The following is a 16,697-nucleotide window of genomic DNA, read 5'->3' on the forward strand; positions in this document are numbered from 1 at the left end:
AGTAGTCTGTAGAAGTAATTGTTAATGAGAAGTTTTGCTGTGGCTAAATGTTCCATACTAAAACTGGGAATTAATGTAAATACAAGCCTTATCAAGTGACGCAAACACCTAAGTAAATTTGCTAGCCTGGAAACTGTTACGTGACATTCAAGTACAAACAGTGGATGGAATTCACTAATTATAAATCTCAAAATTGAAGTCAGCTATGAAGTTATACTATGCTATGCTATATTTCCTATTATGTAGCAGTTTAGGCTACACCATCATGTCATCCTGACTGAATTTATTCTTATTAGTAGTAGATCCTCCATACTGTCTCCAGCTCAGCCTCTCTTCAGCCCCTATACTCTTATTTGAAGAAAAAGATTTAAAACAGGAATATAGACCTTGGATGTGTTGCCAGTGAAATAAAGATGCTGATTTCATTAATATTCAACTCAGTGCAGTCTAAAGGGTGGTCTAGGGGCACGAGGGAGCTGTTTCCTACCTTGCCAGCAGCAAAAAGGTGACATCCTTTGACAGCCTCAAAGACATTTGGTGAGATATCGGGCTGGGCTGGGAGGTGAGACTGGGCCAGAGATTGCTTCACTTTCTTTACATCAACAAGACACAGAGCCCTTTCTTCTCCTGGAAACAAAAACGGTTACATTTTGTCAAGGGAAAACTCCCTATTCTCTACAAACGCCTGTTCTGTTACCTAAGCAGCAGCTTATCATTACAGGCTGTTACTGTGGTAACAGTCACAACGTACCATGTAGAATTAATTCCATATTATTCCTATTAAAAGTGAAACAGAAACCTTACAAAAACCCAACCACACAACAGGCAGTAAATCCACTGGGAAAACCACCATTCTCTCGGTGGATTATTAGTGTTGCTAAGGTCTAGTAGATCACAATAAGAGTGGCTTCATTATGACACTGTTCAAGATTAGCCAGGACGTTTTATTTTACCCTTCAGAACTTTTAAAGTAAAAGGTGCATAAGCCTCTCTGTGCCAACAAAACTGGTAATGGATTTCCAAGAAAATTTAGGATTTCCCTAATAAATTGCATTATAGACCAAGCCCAAGTCCTCTCAGAGCCTAGCAATACAGTCACATTGCCTTCTCCTAGTTTTATGTGAGATTTTCTTTTTCCAATTGCTTTTTTCTCTACCACCCTGAAACAAATAAAGCATGGACAGCTTAAATCTTTACAAGCTGAAAAATGCAGAACAAACCGAACAAGACAGAGAATTTGTTTTTCATTCTCTACAAATGTCATATAGACACTTGATAATTTGGGCTTTCAGATGAAGATACGCCCTAATCTTCAGCATGCCTACATCAGTGTAGGAAGGATTATCTCTGGAAAACCACAGATGGAGAGATTAAAGCTGATGCTCCTTTCATAAGGGAATCTTAAACAAACCATGACAGAAGTCCCAATTTTGTTACATGAATTAGTGTTTAGAACAAGAGAGATTAAGAGTTGTTGGCCCTAGGCCACAGTGATCACATCGTGGTCCTCAAATGGTTAACTACCTTAAAAAGAAAGGTTATGTAGTGACTAGGAAGAGATATGCTCACTGATCAGCTCAACGCTTTTTAAATTGAACTTAAAATGACGACTAACCCCTAAGCTGGAAATGTTTTGTCTCTGGTTCCTCCCTCCCTCAGCTTTGGAAACCAAGAAATCACTTTCTCCTGAAGGTTTAACTGAGCCTTCATTCACCTATTCATTTACAAGAAAGCCTCAGACAACACTGTATTAACCACAGTAATTGATTCCTGATGACATACTGATTAAAAAAAAAAAAAAAAAGAAAAGCCTGTAATGAATCTCAAGGAAAGCCCAGCACCACAGTACACACCACCTCGCAGTACACAGCGATTACCATGTATTTACTGCAGGACAAATGGTAACATCTATCCTGCTATCTACCTGCTATCATGAGTAGCTTCTCCAGATCCTTGATGAGGTGAATTTGGAAGACAGCACCCATTCCTGGGATGTGCGTTAAGGAATTCTTCAGTACATTCAGGGCATAGAGACCTTCTTCTGCGCCCACTAGTACTACCTAGAGTGACAACAGGAAAAAAAATAAAAACAGCACTACATGGGGAGAACAAGGAATGCTTCAAGAGCAAACTTGACAATACTGTTTACTAGTGAAGAGAAAAAACAAACCAACAAACCAGTATATAATTACACATATTGCTCTTAAGATACCGCTTCCATGAATGAAATATCCAATACTCAGAAAGGCCCAACTGAATATTCTCATTACCTGGTCACTGAAGGGCATTGTGCAATTTATATCCAAGCGGTCTTCACCCTCTAGCTTCAGCAGGGAGTTTCCAAGCAATTTCTGCAAATAACAAAAAGAGGTTTTATTTTTGTTGAGTTAATCTTTATCTCTTTCTCTATTAGTATTTTAACAATGTAAGCTCATCATTTCAGACAGGCAAAAAGCTTAGCACAGATTTCTTTATCTCAGAAAGCTAAAAACTGCAGGGATACCACCTACAAAAGAATTAGTAAACTTTTATCTACCTGAAACACGGTCGGGCAAACTGATTAGAATTAACCTAAACTCAGCCAGAACCTGTGGTTGTCCCTATCCTTCCCATTTCCCCCAATCTCCTGCAATGGAGCAGTGAAATTTTCCTAGGGGAAGGATTAAAGAAAAAGTCCAAATGTTGGTGGGAGCATGTATCAGAGACAAAAGGAATGCTAGCATGAGAAAAGAGATCATTTCCTGCTAGTCAGGTATTCCCTACCTCCAGAGCTAACATTCTAACATGCAATGCCATAGAATCAAATCTCCCTTTATCAGAAAAGAGAGAGTTATCAGTGCAACAATGATGGAAAAGGCTATCCAAAGCCAAAACAAATCCATTTAACTTCTTATCAGGAACAAAACTTAAACTAAAAACTACACACACCCCTCCCCCCCCAAGAAACAAAAACACCCCGACTCTGTAAGACTGGGAGAGGAGGGAGCTTTTTGCTTGTTTCTTTCTTTCTTTCTTTTAAGGTTTGCTCATTCGATGTGGTACATCATGAGATTGCATTCAAACCATGTCCTAACTGCTCTTTCTTCCTTTTCTGTTTGCTGTAATTACAGAGATATAATTTTGGCATCCTCTTACTATGCTCCCCAGGTCTAAAGAAGGGTATTGTAATATAAAGCATCAGTCTCACAGCGAACTAGTTGCCTGGTACTCATACTGTACATCATAAGGCAGAAGTAATAACTTACCTTCAGTTAAACCTCAGTATGTCAAATACCGAAAAATTATTTTTCAAAACTCTGCTCCCTCCCAGAATATTTTATTATTAAATGAAACTTTTATACTCACAGCATCAGCCTCAGCTTTTTCTCTGGAAACTCTCCCACCTGCCACTATTGATTCCAGTGCTGTGACCCAGCGCTGTTTGTCAGGGAAGCTGGGTGCTAACAGGTAGAGTGTTCTACCAGGCCAGCAAGTGGTGTGTGGATGAGACTCCAATTTTAGGATATATGGCACATCTGAGATGTTATATAGATAGAATAAGACTTAGATTAGTTTTTGGAATATTGTCAGTGGACTTAAAATCAACACCTTTCAGCCTCATTGGAGAGAAGTCGTATTTATCATGATGTGTTACCATGGCAATTTATACATAGGTTTCTCCTTTACAGGTCCTGCACAGGCTAGCTACTTAAAGCTAAATATTAGCTGGATGTATGCAATCCATACATACAATGCTGTCTCTACTAAATAAAAATAATTTCTTGCCTTTTATTCAAAAGAGAAAGAAATATCATTGGGGGAAAAAAAGTACAAAAACAGCCACTTGACTAACATTTGCCCTGTACTGTTCAAGAAAAATCTGTAAAAATTGGTTATGGAAACCTTTGTTTTTAACAATCTGTATCCTTTAATGTTAAAGTCAAGACATACATAATCTTTTCATCAGTTCTCTTCAATACATACAAATCAAAACATCAACATTTTTTCATAATAAGAGACTGTATACACCCCACAGTATTAGACTATTAGTCATTAGACTTTCTGGTTAGAGCACAATGGTGGCATGAATCATGACACTTCACACTTGATAGAGAGCATTGAGAGAAGAAACTTAAATAAACCGAGTGCTTTTAAGTATGTTACAAAACTCTTAAAATTTACTTCCATTTGGCTTGATGATTATATTATTCGCAGTTCAACTACCATGACAGAAGCAACAGCCTATGTGTAACTAAATCTAGATGACTGACCTATTCACCTAATTCAAATAGAGGTAACCTCAAAATTACACAGTTACAGAGTGAAAGTTAAAGGGAGAAAATTCTGTTCAGCCAAACAGAATGCCAGCTGATGGCAAGCCAGATGAAATCCATTTGACCTCATCTACATAAGATTCTCACCTGTCTTTGCTGTATTGGTAAGTTCAGTAGCTCCTACAGCTCCATGAACAGTTACATCACCATCAGGAAGGCAGAGCTCAAATTCCTCCAGAGGCCTCTGTCCAGCTGCAGGGAGAATGGGGAGACAGATTAAGAAAGAACAACAAAGAAGTAAACAGCAAGAAAATAATTGTGATAGCAAAATGAAGTGGATACACACTGGATGTTTCACAGCTGGATTGTTATGACATACCAGCTAGTAAAACTGTTAAGGATCTAGAAAAATGTTGCCTTACTACAGAAGATTTAGCTAAATTAGGTATGGCCACAGCACACAGTAACAATCTTTAAGCCTCTCAACTCACCAAACAATATCTGAAGATTAAAAAAAAAAAAAGTTCTTCCTAGAAATGCTAAGTTACCTTCTCTTGCTTCTGCATCATAAATGAGCACTTTCGTTCCCTCCAGGACAATATACTTCCTGTCCCAGCCCTGTTGCCCACGTTTATTATTCCTGAGGAAAATAAGCACAAAGCCATGTTGGATTTTCTGCTTGGATTCTGAATAAAACAAGCATGCAACTCCTAGAAAGACAAATTTCAGTGGTAATAAGTAATTGTAATGGCCATGTACCGATTATCACATTGTAAGAGCCAGGATAATATAAGGAACTGTTCCAAATGTTTCAGCACCTGATATGGCACCAAGATTCATGTTTATACCTTGGCACTTTCATCCATCCTTCAAGACGTAGACTGCTGCTTGGCTCCTTCAGCTGCAGACCGGGAGAATTCATTTTATCCCGGCAGAATGCTTCAGAGAAGTGCGTGGCATATTCTGCTGGCAGTCCACAAGTAGCTGGCAAGCAAGTTGAGCATTTGGGGTGACACATCACCTGGCATTCTGACAAAAGGACAGAGAGAAACTTCTGTTAAATGACAAAAAAGTCATGACACAGCTGCCTCAACTTCTAATGCACAAACCCCAGCTTTTCCAAGAATCTCCTTCTACTCTAAACCATCATATGTTTTCTAATGTAGAATGTTTGCACCAACTAGTTTCAGAGTCTTCATACGTGGTCCTTTCTTCAGCTTTCACTGAAAATCTGTTCTAGACGGCTGATGCTTTTTCATTCTACCGTCCAGTTACACTTTGTTTATGCACACGCTCTGCTCTTACCAAGACATTTAGATGCTTGCCGTCCAAAGTGCACAGTATCCAGACACACGGCACATTTTGTTGCTCTCATATTTAGCCCCACGTTAAAACGATGTGGGATATTATGATGCATTCGCTCTTTCAGGCGTCGGCTGTACTCTGGAAGGGACAAAATTTATTATCAGGATGAAAACTGTGATAGGGATAAAAATTATAGTAGGTTTTGGCATTTTAAGGCCAAGGTAATAAGGAGTGACCACATATCTCTATCAAAGCCATGCTGAACATAGACACTATTTTCCTTTGCAATCTGCAAATCTTAAGCTACATTACCACCTCAGTAATTACCTTATACAGATGCACTGAATGTGCTGCTTGAGAACAGACTGTGGAACTGAAATGGCTAATGTTTGGTGTAGCAAGATTATGTCAATCAAACCATCTAAATTTCAAGTCTGCACTCAGCTCCAATTCTTACAATGTGCTAAACTAATCTCTCAATTTTGCATATAGCTAACAAACCCTTCAACACCTATACTGTTGTAATCAATACACAGCAGGCCCTCTTCATACAGCCTTCATGCTAACCATCAGTGCCAGCATATCTTAAAGCACACTCAAAATCCCTGTTAGTGGATCTATATTGAGCACAGTTTATCCTTCAAGGCATGGTCTTTTACTAATGAACATGATTCTCTTCCCTGCCCATGATCTGCCTCTGAGGACATCTTCCCACACCACTATTACCCATCCTCATAGCACCCTGCGCCTCCCCAGCTAGCTGTGATGGCTGGACCAGTTTGTGGGTTCTGGCTTTTTCCAGCTAAAGGCTGGAGGTTTTAATTCAGAGTCTCTGGGTTCAACACTCTCTCTGGAATACTGGTTAACTAAGAATAAATGAGCAGAGCCCTCAATCCTTTAATTTGTTCTGATGATCCTCTCCCCTCCATCCTCACAGGTGTGGAAGGGTATCCCCTTTTCCTAGTTAATAGGGTATTAATGTCATCTTTGACCTGGTATCTTCCTTTTATGCCTAACCAAAGTCTTCTCCCTTTACCAAAAGTCTTGATAGAATCTTTCTGCTCAGCAGAACAAATTTGCAGTTTAGACAGTAAAAATGTTAACTGCTAAGGAAACAGCCATAAATCCTTTTGCTCAATGCAGACAGTAGTACAGAAAACATACTACTTTGAAAAAAACATGCTCTTAAAACAATTCATGCTAATAATTACTCTATTGCTGAAGTTTTCAGAAATAAATTATATAATCCAAATAGAGAATTTTAAACCAAAAACGAAAGCAAAACTTATCATCTTTATCAAAACTTTCGAAACTTATCAAAACTTTCAAAACTATCAAAACTTTATCATAAAAAAAAGGTTTCAAAATTAAAAAAAAATATAGCATTGAAATAGTAGACAGAAAAATAGTAACAGAAAAGTTCACCAAGAACCTACCCTCTGGTGTAGAAGATTCCTTCCTGCGACTGGAGGGTGGAGCTAGCAAACTGATCGGAGTAGGCTGGTGCTCTGGTGAGCGGACTATGGCAGACATGATGATTTGCTGCCTGGCTGTGGCTGGAGTAGATGGATGAGGGTGGTCTGATATTTTCCGATGAGCAGCTATAGATGAGATAAATGCCACTCATTAACATAACCAATAGGAAACACTAGTTCATAGCAGTGGTTCTGTGTAACCATTCAGTGGTTACAACCCGCAGAAAAAAGTGTAGCCTTATTGCATCTTCACAGCAGTAGATAAGAATTAAACAACATATGTTACTGCTATAGCGGCACGCAATTAAAGGCACGTTTTCAGACCAAAAACGTGCGTCTCCTTCCAGATTGACCTTTTCTGTTAACCCCTACCTTCTTCACGAGCAGATCTGAGTTCAATGCGTGTTTTCTGTAGAGCCTCCTCCAGCTCAGCAGAACGAGCCTTCTCCTTCTCCAGTGCCACTTTCAGCTCATTGTATTGCAGGGGAACCTGTGTGGGTAAAGAAGGGTCCTCTTTCCGCCGACTAAACAGGCCCTAGCAACAGAAACACACAGACAACTCCTAACTCCTAGTAAGAGATGGCTTAAACTAGGCAAAGTGAACCTAGCTAGTGGCAGTCCGGCCAGAGGGCCTAATGGTAATTCTGATATGCGTAAGGATGGATTTTTAGTTCATATTGGCACTGGAGAGAAAATGTTGAGATATGGATTAATTTAAAGAGGGACGTACATTACCTGTTAGTACTCACACCTTGAGTTTCCGAAAGCATCTAAACAGAGGATCTCAAAATATGTGGTTAAAATTAAATTACTTAATTCAAAATGACAGAACGGCTTATGACAAAGATGCGACACAAGTCACATCGCCTGACTAATCAATCCTATGCTGTAACTACAAGACAACCACTCCAGATGCACAATATGTTCATACACACATACATACTTACCATTTAAAAAAAAAAGCATGGTTAAAATTCTGTATTCCTACAGTCTCACTGAGGTGTACCTACTGGGTTCTAACCTAAGTATTGTAGGAATAACAAAATACTGGAAAAGCCACATTCTGCCTAGTAAAGTTTGTGTTCAGCAACTCAGAATGCTCTTAAATGAGGACACATTTGTGTTACACAAAGAAAGATAAAACAGAATATTATGAATACACAGCACGTAACCAATCACAGAACCATCATTTAATTCCATGCCTCTCAAACCTTTTTCACCCACCTTTTTCTTTTTCGCTGGTTGGTCCATCTTTGCCTGCAGAAAATCAATGAGTTTGGTTTGCTGAGAAATAGTGCCCTCCATTTTCACTTTTTCATGGGAATAGAGAACCTGTGAACCACACACACACACACAAGAAATTTCATCTTAATAGAAGAAACAAACAGATAACTCAATAGCAGAACAGAGCTAAAAAATAGTATAAGGAACATGTCACACAGAAACAACAGATCACATCCTAAAACCCCACTGGGAGTTTAGGATGGGGAGCACAGCATCCTGCCCACTGTTTCCACACCCTCACCTGAATGTTTTCCAGCTGATATTCCAGGTCACTTCTTTCAGTCTTCAGAAGATCTGCTCGATCTAGAGCCTCTTGCAGACCTTGAGTTAGGCGGAAGATGTGATTCTTTTGTAGATCCATTTGCTGCTGCAGCTTTGCCTGCTGTTAACAGGAAAACAAAGGCCAGTGTTTTGGGTTTGTTGTTTGCTTGTTTTTAAATAAAAGCTATTAAATGTTATCATTCCTTGTAAAATAAGCATCATTGCAGAACTTAAAAGTAAACATACAATTCTTTAAAAGCTGGAAAATTACAATATTCTAGAAGCTTTCCTTCCTTTCAGAATGCATTATGACTAAACAAGCATTTCTATGCAGTGTATTTATATTAGTTTGTAGCAACGGCATTTCTTTCAACTGCATGTTCAAGTTATTTGCTTTTTTAAGCATTTAAAAATCTTGTAATTGTTAATAAGACTGCACATACATGAAGAATTTCTCCATGCCATTTTCTCAAGCTCGCTATACAATCACCAGAAGCCACATCAGTACTTTGTAATTAAAAAAAAAAAAAGTATCTTTCCTACAAACCAGGGTAAACTCCTTCCTCTATAGTCACGAGATAAGGAAAATTATGTCCAACTGTTTACATCTTTGCCTCCAACTAACAGAAAAGGGGTGCTCCTAATTCTTTCAGGTTTTATACTTCTTTGATGAGAAAGTCCCTGAGTATGAAAACCATTAACACTCACATGTTACGAAGCAAGAGCCAGAACTCTTTCATTGTGATGCGTAATGGAGTTCTGAACTCTAGGATAACTTGTCAGTACCCCAAGTACACCAAAAGGCTCTAATTGCCCTGTCTAATTGCCTGTAACCACCCTTCCCCTGAAATCCTCCTCTGCAATCTCTGGGAAGAGGAGGTCTGGCTGCTTGCATTCAGTGTCTCACTGATATGGTGCAGATGTGTAACCTTGGATCAGACTTCTGTGAACCAAGCTAAATTATGAAAAAAGAGCTGTGAGAAGCCTCACCTGTGGCCTCCACCCATGCGCCCTCAGCACATTGGCTCTAGAGCTGCTTTTAAGCCATGGTCCTTGAACTTGGTCTGGTCAGAGCTATGTTGTAAGAATGCTGTGCCTGGGCACGGACCTTGCCTTGCAGACCTGACCTAGGATGTGCCTCATCGCTACAGGCTTCTGTAATGATCACTGGTCTGCTGGCTGAACCCGATTACCTTCACCAAAGCTGCTCTGCTCTTCTTGTTCAGGTACTGTGGGACTCTGCTGACCGGCTGCAAGGTTCCTGTCCTTGCCTGACTTGCTGTCACCCTTGACTCCCAGCTCACCTTCCCTTGAAGAGCAGTTCACTTTTACTGCTCCCCGACATGGCCGCACACTTTGCAAAGTTTTAAGTAAAAACAAACCCTCCAACTTGATTAATCTCCCCAGTTATATAGAAGAAGGATGGATGTGTGTGTGTAACACTGCTATTCACACAACTTCCCCCCCTCAAGATGTGGAACCTCTTCTGAAGATACAACATGAATATTCAAGGTTACCTCCTCCAGAAGTCTCTGCTTGAGCTCCCTTTCTGTCTCAAGCTTCTGTTGTAAACTGCGTGCATTCATCTCCAACATAGCATGCTTCTTCTCCAGGTCATTGAGCTAGGCAGGTGGGATAGATGGTCAGAATAACGTTGAACACTAATAAATATAGCATTCCACAATCTTAAAATCCAACTTCACCAAGCACACGCTAAAGAAAAATGATACAGTTATCCTTTACTTACTATAAGAGAGAAAACCAACCAAACAACATTTTAGTATGCCACTGCTCAAATGCAGATATCAAGTTATTGAAGGACTTCACTGTACGCTCCAGGCATCATAGGCTGCTTTCTGCTTTAGTTTTTTTCAAAAGGAAATCCCAGGTCTTTGGCTTGAAGATAGAATTCCATTCTATGACCTCCAGTCTTTTTAATTTGCTCTAACTTCTTGAGAAAGCAGCTCGAGACCATGTTTCTACAAGTAATATCTCTAGAAAAGTATCTCCTCTAATCATGAAAGTCTAGGGTTGAAAGTTACTTACCTTATCAGAAAGGCTCTCAGCTTTGAGTTTTTGTTCCTTTAGTGCTTGCTGGAGGGCTAGAATCTCTGCCTTGTGTTCTTTGACAGCTAGTTCGACCACCTGGCGAGATTCAGTAATACGCTGATCTGCTCTCACTCTGTATTAAAATGGAAAACAATGTTACCTAACTCCTTTCTGGGCTTGACCTCTCCCTAGCATGCGGTAGCATCAATAACTCTTTCAGGGGGTTGCCTCAAATTCAAGATGTTACTTTTTAAAGCCAGACTGTTTGCTGCAACACTTTTATATTATATAACCCTGTTCCTGCCCCTGCTAGAACTACAGCCTGAAAATTTCAAGATCCCACAGGAACAGTTTAGGAGCAAAGACTATTCTTCCATATAATAAAGTAGAATTTAATAAATCAAGACATTTCATAAATTACAATGATAAATACCACTCCCCACGAATCGCTCACTTGCAAAGAAACAAAAGGAACAATATCACTGGTGAATGACTATTAACTAATAAACCATTTTTAGAACTATCTCACAAGAATTTATCTTTAGTTCCAACTCCCATATCCTATTCTAAATATAATTTTTGTACTATCTTCTATAGAGCATTTTCATAAAAGCTAATAAAAGGAGGAGGAGGGGGGAGAGACCTGCTCTGTTTCTCAGTATCCAGCATCCTCTGCAACTCTCTAACTCGACATTCAAACTGGGACTTCTCATCCCCTAGAACACTTCTCCATGCTTCCCACTGACGCTCTTTCTCCAAGAGTTCATCATTCAGGGCCTCCAAGTCCATTACTTGCTCTTCCAGCATTGTACATGTTGTCTTCAAGGCCTCCATAGTCTAAAAATAAATCCTCCTATCAATTCTCACATCCCACATCAAGCGTGCACTTTAAGCTTCAGCCTTACCATTTAAATTACAGTACATGCAAATTGGCAGCAAACATAAGCTGGTAAATCACAACCCATTTATTTCAAGGCTTCCATACATTCACTTCTGATTGCCATTAATGTCAGTTCTATCTCATTATGAAAATTTTGAAATTTACAGGGTCACAAAATTAGAATTATTCATTTTAAGTTACGATATCTTCAAAGTGCAAAATTTCTAAATAAAATTGCATAAAAATACAATGGGAAATACCAAAAATTTCCATTCACTCAGCCACTCTGGGAAGGAAGGCTTAAACGCCACTGCCCCTGGAAGCATAATTCATTCCTTATAGGTTTCCAGATTTAAAAGCATTTTTTGCTTTTCAGATAATTAGCTAGCTATCACAAAGAGATTGTGATCCAGACTTATAAAGCCTTACTTGCTTCTGACTGGTAAGCTGCATCTCTCTCTCAGTGATCTCCCGACGGAGATGGTCAACTTCACTTCGCAACTGGACAACCTCATCATTGGCCCCTGAGGCCTCATCAAGTTGTTTGGACAGGAAGAAATTCTGATTGTTCAGTTCTGCATTGTCTTCACTGAGCTGGTTCAGCTGCTCTTCCAAATCCGTAATCACCTGGAAAGAAAAATAAATTACATGTCAGTGAGTATGGTTTTTTGAAAAAGTGGTCTCCTCTCACAGAACCATTTATTGCCAAGCAAGGAGACAACCTGGCTTTTAAACTTTTTCAAATTTAAACAAAAGCAATACTATAATGGTAAATTTTATGCACAGGAGTGTGCTTTGATTAGGAATAGAGTTTTGTTTCGTACAGAAAATAGCTTTTTAATTATTATTATTTGGTTTAGAGTATAAATATGCTGCAATGCAATTTATTATTCGAGAGACAACTGTCACATCTAAAGCACTGGATTGGGAGTCAGGAGTTCTGGTTGTATTCTCAAATCTGTTGCTGACTTACAGCGTGCCTTTGCCAAAGCACTTTACCTTTTTTTGCCTCAATTTCCCCTTAAGTGAAATGAGGCTGATACCTCTCGGAGAGGCTTTTGAAGCGTGCTAGTTAAGAAAACTGAACAAGAGGTGCAATGGAGGCAGTACAATCTGCTGAATCTGCCTAGCAATCGTTTATATTACTATATGTAACACTATGTAACCAGGAAAAGCAGAAAAATTTTAAGAAATATATTCTATCAAAGTAACAGCTTTATGGATGGCAGCACAGGACATATGAAGAAAGAAAAAAGTGTGGTAGCACAACAGACTAACAGAAAATCAGTGAAAAGCAAAAATTCAACAAGGACAGCAGCCTTGCCTTTAATGAAGTGGAAGCGTCCATTTGTTTAATCAGAATAGCATGATACTATACGCTTTAAACCACATTCCCCTTCAATTTAAAGAAAAATATGAACAATGGTGGGCCATTTTCACAGTCTCATTTGATTTTTATGAATGAAAGGCCATGAACACTGGATGGATAAATACCTGTACCTCCTCCTAACTCAAAAACATCATCACAACAGAAGAGAAAGGAACCTCAGTATAACCTTGAAATCAGCTTAATAAAAAGAATTTCAGAAACTGGAAAGCTCTATACAATTCGTATTCAGCTCTTACAAATATGTTCTAGAGGCATTTTTGCCTAGATGTCAAAGAAAAGTGAGTAAGATACTTCATTAAATGGGAAAAATTAAAATCCCAGAGCACAGTTGGCCACACATTCAAATTTAAATGTTCCAATTTCCTATACAAGCCAAGGACTTAAATATCTAAAGCAGCAGAGCATAGAGCATACAGCTCTTCTCAGCTATCTGGAAAGATGACAACCATTTCTTTTTGAAGAATCTGTAATGCATATATTGGCAGCCTTTTACCATGCCTCTCCTAGATCTAAATTAACAGTATTTGATTTTTAAACTGTCAGCAGAAAAAGTCCAATTGACATTACTCCCTGCTGGGTGAAGGGGAGTTCCTGCTACTCATATGTTTAGGGTCAAATCAAAATGATTCATACTCTAAAACACAACATTTCTAATGAAAGTCTGATCATGTGGTTGTTTCTTGAGCACTCTTACTGCCCTACGCAAAATACAGTTTATTCTGTATTGTATGCGTCAAGTTTTCAAAGAACACAGACTGTATCATAAGGATGTGTTAGTGTCTAGATTGCTGTAGGGATAAGAACTTAGAAATCTATTTATACAAACAAAAAGGAACAAAAGAACATTTGTTTTTACAGTGTTTGACCTGCCATTCTTACAAGTAACATCTGAGATTTCTACTAACTGCCAGACAAGATAATATCTCTTTTTCTTCTACTTCTTTTTATTTTTATGTTTAACCACACCACATATCTAGGCAGTTTTAAGATATCATCCATGGTTTCTTCCACATAGATTTTCTATATTAATACAAGTCCTTTCTATAAAAACTATTAAACTAGTTTTGAAATACAAGAAAGCAGAGATGGGGGAAACACAAAATGGATAAGGTGACATGCAGACTTAATACGTCAAACTACTTAATTCATTTTTTAAAACTGGCTGTATTTCAGTTCATTTCATCCCTTCAGGGCTGGAAGTTAAGCTCCCATTCGCCTTTATTCTATGTTCTGAGATTTTGACTTCTTTCCCTGAATATAACTAAAATTAAACCAGACCATTTTAACTTCACTGTTACATTTTATCTAGTAGGATATTTCTGGAAAACTTAAATAGCACAGCAGTTAAGAAAGAAGGGTTCCAGAAGAAGTGACGTGATCTCCTTTCTTGAATATTTTCCTAACAGTATATTTATTGACAATTCCAAAATGGTTTGGCTTAAATTCCAAATATATTATAACCTATATAATGTAATCTATATAGATTGATAGATTTTAATGTTTTTTAAAGAGACAAAATTCATTCTTCTTAGTACAGGTTTCCTTTTTTCACAGGGAAAGGGGAAATTTGTTAACAAATCCAATTTTTAAAAGCTATCTGCAGCTATGTATAACCCAACAGGGTTACAGAGTTTATAAATGCTATAAAGCCTAAATAGTAACGGGTAATACTGACACAGGAAAATGGGACACAGTGTGATATAAATGCCTGTCCTGGGAACCAAGAAGAAAGAAAACACAGATCAAAAAACCATATTTGATAGGAAATGTTGTCTTAGGCATACATACATACATACAACCTATGCCAGAATCCTGTACCTGAAAAGAGTTAATAGCTTTAGGTATTTTTTCTTTTCAGTTAAGGAAATCCCCAGGCAAAAAAAAACCCAAATAAACCAACCAAGCAACCCTGAGCTATTCTGGCGTTAAGTTTGAAGTATATTAAAAGAAAGTCTGAAAACATTATTTTATCCTTTTAGAAACCCATAATATAATTACAAAAAACTTCAAATTTTAAGTTTCTAAAACAACCAAACACTTGAAAGCTTGAAAAAGCAATTCTAGACAGTCTAGGCGGCCACTGTATCTGTGCCACTGTATCATCACTCACAGAGCAACTGCAATTTTCTCTTTGATCTAAGCACATCTTCATCACAACTAATCCACAAAATAGATACAATCTAACTACACCATGCTAATCTTGGCAGATTGTTCACTACATGCCACATCTAAGCGCACAGCTTATCTTTATACTGACACAGAAGACTATCTCATTTTTAAATATGACAGAGCAACGCAAGCATAACAGCTCTTCAGCAAAAGTGACCATATTCAGCACAACTCCCTCCCCATTGCATAGTTTCAGAAAAGCAAAGTGTCTTCTCTACTGGGAGATTGCACAGATTCACAGCTATTATACCTGGCCCTACAACCTTCTCCAGGCGTGGATCACAAATTAAATATCATAGCAACAAGCAGTTCAGGGCCATGATGATTAGGTTTGCATATCAGACACAACGTACAAAATTTAATCCATATGCTCCACATATCAAAACCAAAGGCAAAATAATGAGGGAAAGGTGAAAAGGAAGCAGTTTTAGAATACTAACTGCAGCTTGCAAACTTCTGCATAACCTTATTCCTTCATGAAGCTGTCTCAGTTCTCAGATGCCACCAAACATGCAGGAAAATGCTAGGACACGGCAAGGTAAACTGTTTCAAGATGCTATCAGCAGCATGTTAGTTGGAGTTTGCAATTTTTCGTACAACCTTAATCCAGAACTTCCAGACTAATGCATAGTTTTACTCTATCCATTTCCACTCCTCCCCACCCCCACTAATCTTTACTAGAAAGCTAGCTGTCAGAAGGAAACAGGAAAAAAAGAAAATGCTCTCTCTCAGCCCCAAATTATTGCGAGGAGGAAACAAGAGCAGGCATCAGACTCACTTTCTCTTAACCTATTCACATTTGGATCTGAGACACAAGCTTTTCCAGGAGAGAAATAACCAAGCATCGTAATGGAGCGGGGAATACCAAGCTTCTGAATGAACACAGCTGCAGCTAGATACCAGTCTTGTATCTCTACCTGTTCAATTGATATCTAACAATGAACTCCTCACTTCCTTCCCCTTTCCATAGTCAGACAACATCTGTGACTTGAAGCATACCTTACACGGAGATCTCAGCCTCCAAAAACTCATCGTGGCTTAGCTTGAGGGACATTGCTCTCGTTAGAAGTTGCAGAGTAGTAGGACACTGCACAGTTTGCATTCCTCTCCTTCCACACCAACCCATTATTAAAACATACAGTCTCCTGTACTCCTCTATCCTAGTTCCCAGAAGACAAGCTGCCTCTACCAACCATGAGCCTCAAACGATGATGTCATCGTCATTGTCCACAGTGAAGGTCCCATTAGCCTCTTTCACAACAACACCTCATCAACACCCTAGAAGTTTCTGGCTTCTTGTCAGGCCACAAAAACTACAAAGCTCCATTTTTGCCTATAACTGGCATCTGCCATCACATTTTCTGTGAAATGAGAATCAAGGATAACCCCTTCCACCCAACAGCCAATTTTTTTTTTTTCCCCACAAATTTAACAAAGCTATATAAAAGTTTTTGCCTGGGTATTAGCCTTGTTACAGTGGGCAAGATCCCTTTACTCTGAAACATAATTTAGCATCAAAGTATATAACATATTTAGACATAATTTTGGAAGTTCTCAAGAACACAGATTATTCTTGTATGCCAACTCATTGAGCCAGTGTGGAATCAGGATCTTAGACCAAAGTCAGCAGG

At 38.7% G+C, this 16,697-nt stretch overlaps 1 protein-coding gene across 8 annotated transcripts in view; it reads right to left on the minus strand.

Moving 5' to 3' along the window:
- Window positions 1–16,697, minus strand: part of CIT (citron rho-interacting serine/threonine kinase) — a 75,958-nt gene that overhangs the window by 10,277 nt on the left and 48,984 nt on the right. For 6 of the 8 annotated variants that reach the window (XM_072879825.1, XM_072879823.1, XM_072879827.1 and 3 more), the window contains 16 exons: window positions 11,937–12,134; window positions 11,271–11,464; window positions 10,625–10,760; window positions 10,096–10,200; window positions 8,559–8,699; window positions 8,258–8,365; window positions 7,406–7,568; window positions 6,995–7,159; window positions 5,559–5,696; window positions 5,102–5,282; window positions 4,802–4,893; window positions 4,401–4,505; window positions 3,346–3,515; window positions 2,271–2,351; window positions 1,925–2,060; window positions 488–627 (listed from right to left, as the gene is read on the minus strand). In XM_072879825.1, coding sequence (XP_072735926.1) covers window positions 488–627; window positions 1,925–2,060; window positions 2,271–2,351; window positions 3,346–3,515; window positions 4,401–4,505; window positions 4,802–4,893; window positions 5,102–5,282; window positions 5,559–5,696; window positions 6,995–7,159; window positions 7,406–7,568; window positions 8,258–8,365; window positions 8,559–8,699; window positions 10,096–10,200; window positions 10,625–10,760; window positions 11,271–11,464; window positions 11,937–12,134 — 2,253 coding nt within the window. The remainder of the gene's footprint in view (window positions 1–487; window positions 628–1,924; window positions 2,061–2,270; window positions 2,352–3,345; window positions 3,516–4,400; window positions 4,506–4,801; window positions 4,894–5,101; window positions 5,283–5,558; window positions 5,697–6,994; window positions 7,160–7,405; window positions 7,569–8,257; window positions 8,366–8,558; window positions 8,700–10,095; window positions 10,201–10,624; window positions 10,761–11,270; window positions 11,465–11,936; window positions 12,135–16,697) is intronic. The other 2 variants (XM_072879828.1, XM_072879826.1) reach the window with 1 other exon arrangement.

The sequence above is a fragment of the Ciconia boyciana genome, chromosome 15, assembly GCF_034638445.1.
Source record: "Ciconia boyciana chromosome 15, ASM3463844v1, whole genome shotgun sequence".
Classification (NCBI taxonomy): Eukaryota; Metazoa; Chordata; class Aves; order Ciconiiformes; family Ciconiidae; genus Ciconia; species Ciconia boyciana.